Raw genomic sequence first — 4,810 nt, forward strand, 5'->3', positions numbered from 1 at the left:
GCGCGGGCTCCGTCCGCCTCTCCCCCGAGCTCTCCCTGCGGGTCGCCTGATGCTCCCCCGCTCTTGTAGCATCTTCGGAGGGGGCCGTGCGGGGCCGTGGGGCCTCCCCGCACCTCTCTCCTCTCCCCTTGGCTGATTCCCCACCCGTGGAAGGCGCCCCGCCTTCTCGCCCTCCCGACAGCACCCACGTTTGGGGCGGCTCGGGCTACCCCACTGACCCTTTGTCCTCCTGCTGCGGGCTTCGCCGAGCGCCCTGCCCGGTTACCGGTGCGTCCGCACGGACGCAGCCGGGGCCACTGAGTGGTTGTAATTGAACAGTTGGCCGAGTTCCTGATGTCCAAGTAGTTTCCCATCGTTCTCCTCCGCCCCGCCCCCGATGCTGACCTGGGAGCGAATTCCAGGAGCCCCGCTCTAGGTGCTGGCGTCCGTCTCTCCCTTTCGCGGGACCACCGCTCCCTAAAAATCAAAACGAACCAAAAAAGCGAGCGCGATTGTTACCGGTTCTGCTCCTGTCCACCCCCAATCCCGAGCAAGCCCAAGCTGCACGCTGACCTGCCCGCGGGCCGCTCAGGTCCGACTGCGGGCCCGCCCTCCTCGCCCTGTCGCGCCCAGACGAGATCCAGCCTTTGAGGGTCGTGGCGGGTCCTGGTTTCTAACCTCCGGACCGGAGCGTGCTTTACACACGTGCCCCGGGTTACAGAATGGGCGCTGCCACCGATTGTAGGGCTCCTACCTTTGCCTGACTTCAGGCCGGAATGGAGAGCCGTTGTTCGCCAGCCTCGGCTTCCTGAAGACCGGCCCGACCAGGTAGGGTCGTCCTTTCAACGTTCAGCTAACGGGTCAGTTGGCTTCGCACAGATGAATGAATGCAGCCTCATCCTCACGGACTCGCTCGCGCGCGAGCCAGCCTGCCGCTGGCATCGTGCAGGGCATTTTTTCAGGAGGACAGCCCGAGACCTGATGGGGTCAATCGTCACCCACTAATTATGGATCAGGAGTGTCATCTGTGTCTACAAAACACAGGTGACAGGGCAGCAGGAAAGAATGCCCAGCAGCTGCACCCCCCCACCATTTTGGAGTGGGGGGGGGAATCTCATGAATTTCAGGGCTTTGTAGCAGAACCCCCAACAGTAACCTGAGAAGCACCGACTGTAAAATAGGTGTGTAGTTTCTGTGCTTGTGCATCAGGCACGTAGAGTCATCACTACGTATAGATGGAAGGTGACCAGATCCTGACACTGGTAAAGTGGGACACCATTGATAAAACCCATATCCTGGCGAAATGGCCAGATGGCAGCTGAAAACCGTCTACCCTAGCTTGTGCATTCTTTCCAAAACTTGGGACTTTTTAAAAATGCCGCCAGACTCGGGAATAATTGATAAAAAGCGGGACGTCTGGTCACCTTAGGGAAGGCCTCTTTAGGGGTGTGTAGGGGTTCGCTCCTTCAAGAGGCGGGACAGCTAGTTAGCTAGAACTTCTGCCACCTAGTCCAGTGTTTGTCCTCACCATGAAACGCAGTAAAACTTGATTTGGCCAAAACTGAGTGGTCAGACTTGCAAAGTAACTACTTAGTAATTCTAAGTTTATTCGTGCGCTTATAACAGACCTACTCCCACCACCACCACCCCTGCCATTTTAGGACATGTGTTTTTTGGCTTGGATATATGGGGAAATTGTTTACATTTACTTTATAATATTAACTAAAAAAAAAAGCAAAGCAACTTTGCTTGCTAATGTCAAGGCAGACTAGAATGTAGAGATCCTGCTTGGCCGTTGTAAAGATACATGGGCCAACCTTATTAATGCTAACACTCCAGTAAAGGAGAATCTTGTGGAGCACACCGCTAAACTCCAATATATTCATTATTAAAATTGGACTTAATATTGTGCTTCATCATCTGCGTACGTGTTGGAAGCTTTATCCAAATGCCTAGACATGGTGGGGCGGGCCTGTGGGAAAGCATTTGAACCTAAGTCACGTGTAGAGATGGGAAATGTGGTTTCTGTGTTTGCTTTGAGAAATGACTGCTCTTGAGATAGAGCTGTGTCTGTGTGTCTGTTCTGCTTGTCGCAGTGTACCTTTGTGTCTTCTCACACAGCAGACTTTGTCCCTACACAGTTATTCCTTTTCCTAGCCGCCTCTGAATCGTAGCAGGTATCTTTTGCTTGAAATAAGGAAAATGAAAATATTGTACTTGGTTAGTCATTTTGTTATCTGGCTGCTGTGGCAGAAACACCACAAATGTGTGCTTTTAACAAACGGGAATTTATTTTCTTGCAGTTTAGGAGAGAAACCCAAGTGCCAGGTGCTGACCCTGAGCTTCTACTTCTGGGCGGTGGGGGAGGGGGTCTTCATATGGCGTTGGCATGTCTCTTCCCTCATCTCTGCCTTTCCTGTTCCCTGACTGATCTCTTTGATGTCTCAGAGGAGAGTGGCTTATTAAAACACCCCCACACTAATTCTGTCTCACTGACCCAACAGACAGACCAAACAAAGCCGTGAAGTGGTTTGAACTGCTCACCCAGCAGCCCATTGTTTAGGCTGTGCCACCGCCAGGGCTCCTCATGCTGCTGTTTTTGTTGTTAGGTGCTGTGATAGTTAAGGTTTTCTGTGCCCGTCAAATGAGTTCTGATTCACAGTGACCCTCTGCCCAACAGAACCCAATGCTGCCTGGTCCTAAGTCACCCTCACATGTGTCCTGGTTAAGCCCATTGTCATGGTCACTGTGTGTCCACAGGCTGTACAGGTTAGGGTTCACTGGCTTGGAATCAGTTCATCCCAGTTTGATCTCCTGCTGAGAATTTGCCTTTCCACCCCAGATATACTGGCTTGGAACCTCCATTTCAACAAAACCCTTAAGGAACTCTTAGGTATACATAAGAATTTGGGGGTGATGTAGTTCAGTCTCTAAAGTTGCACCCTCTCGCCTCCCAAACTTCATGGCCTTGCCACATTTACCCCATCACATTACCGTAAAAGTCTTAAATCAACTCCAACTTTAAATCTCATCTCCTAAATCATGTCAAGCAAATATAGTCTTCATCTACAGACTAGAATACAAGCTATCTGCTTCCAGAGTACACTGGTCAAACTCTGTACAAGGTAGACACATTTCCATGATAAGTGGGAGGAGTGGAGGGAAAGAACAGATAAGCAGGCACCAAGCAAGTTCAAAGCCCAGCAGAACAATTGCATTCACCCTCAGGGTTTGAAAAGTGTCCCTCTCTTTTGTGTCCTGCGAGCCAGACTGTGTGGTGGCCATAATCTCTTGGTTGTGGATGGGGATTCCAAGAGTGGGCTTGGGCTCTGCCTTCTAGGTCCACTGGAGGTGGCCCCATTCTCCTAGTCCATCTGAATGGCAGCCTGCACGCTTGAACTGAACTTCTGAAGATCTGACTCCTAAGTAGGAAGCCATGGCCCTGGCCGTTGACGCTCAGCAGACGGGCTTCTGCCCAGCTTTGGGTATTCCCTCTAAAAGCTCTGCGGATGCCCAGGCTGCTCCAGGGAGGACCCTCTCTGGGAGAACAGCACATGCAGCCTCTTGGGCCGTTTCCTGTCCCTAGAGTTCCAAGACAGTGTCTAGTCTTCTGTCCTCCGTCCCGTTCAGCCTGCGCTGGAGGGTTTTTTCTACTGTCCTGTAGTTGGTTTGCTCCCTCACTAACAAAAGATTGTGTCGCCACATCCTTAGTGAATTTTCCACATATTTAGGTTTAGTTTTCATTGTGCACAGTTCATTGCTAAGTTCAGCTTTGTGTTTTTTACGATCAGCCTCAGGAGAAACCATGTGGCCTTGTTAAGATACTGCTTAGCAGTCTCCGTCAGCTCTCCAAGTTCATCACTTATAGAGAAGTCCTACCTTCCCCCAAACATCTGACGCTAATTCAGACAGGGTCCTTGCGAGTGCATGAAAACACCCTTCCGCCCTCGTCCAAGCAGGTTCATCATCTCCCTTCCAGTCGTCACGTGAGCACACTCAGCATGTTTCTAGTGGCGTCCTGTGTGTGCCCTTCACTCCGGAGCCCTTACCAGAATCGCCTTCGACACCCATCCCTCTACCAACAGTCTCTTCAAGGCAATCTAGGCGTTTCTTGTCAGGCACCGTAATCCTCTCCCAGTCTCTACCCCGTGTCCACAGCCTTGTCCACGTTTAGGCGTGCGCTGCAGCAGCATCCCCACTCGATACAGGTTCAGGCTTCGTTACCTCACACTGCTGTAGCAACTCATTGATTTCCTCAGTGTGGGGCGCTGGTGTCGTCTCCCTGTGTGCACGCGGGAGGAGGGTCTTTGTCTCTCTAGCCTCTGCCTCTGGCTGCTTGCAGACGCCCGTGTGTGAGCATCGCGCTCCTCTAGATGGATGCTTATTTAATCTCTTCTGTCTCAGAGGGAGAGAAGGCCCTAAGGAGGTGGAGGGATGCCGGGGAGCAGCAGTGGGCTTGAGCACAGGAACCGTTGTGAGGACAGGGGGACCGGGCAGGGTTTTGCTCTGTTGGGGGTGGGGGGGGTCGCTGTGGGTTGGAGCTGGCTGGATGGCACCTAGTAACATCTCAAAAGAGGGACTTAAGGCGCACCTTACACTCATCCTGTCTTATTACCGTAAGACAGCCAGCCCATTCCCAAATGGATGTACTACGCAGATTTGGGGGCCTGGTGGGTGGGGAACAGGGACAGGACAGTGTGGTGCTTAGGCCCCATGTCCCTGAGCTGAGTGGGCAATTACAGCATCTAAAGGGCAGCACTACCCACATTTGTCCCCACAGAAACCTGTTTACCTGAAGACTCACCTGGGAAGTCAGCCCAGTGGGGGGGGG

At 52.3% G+C, this 4,810-nt stretch overlaps 1 protein-coding gene across 1 annotated transcript in view; it reads left to right on the forward strand.

The window, feature by feature from the left end:
• The window catches only part of CDC37L1 (cell division cycle 37 like 1), a 36,955-nt gene that overhangs the window by 6,435 nt on the left and 25,710 nt on the right, over nt 1-4,810 (forward strand). Inside the window, exons 2-3 of the mRNA XM_004714556.2 lie at nt 70-267; nt 701-807. Of these exons, the coding sequence (XP_004714613.2) occupies nt 70-267; nt 701-807 (305 nt within the window). The remainder of the gene's footprint in view (nt 1-69; nt 268-700; nt 808-4,810) is intronic.

Source organism: Echinops telfairi, unplaced genomic scaffold (genome assembly GCF_000313985.2).
Source record: "Echinops telfairi isolate 266 unplaced genomic scaffold, ASM31398v2 ScPeMD7_25;HRSCAF=90, whole genome shotgun sequence".
NCBI lineage: Eukaryota > Metazoa > Chordata > Mammalia > Afrosoricida > Tenrecidae > Echinops > Echinops telfairi.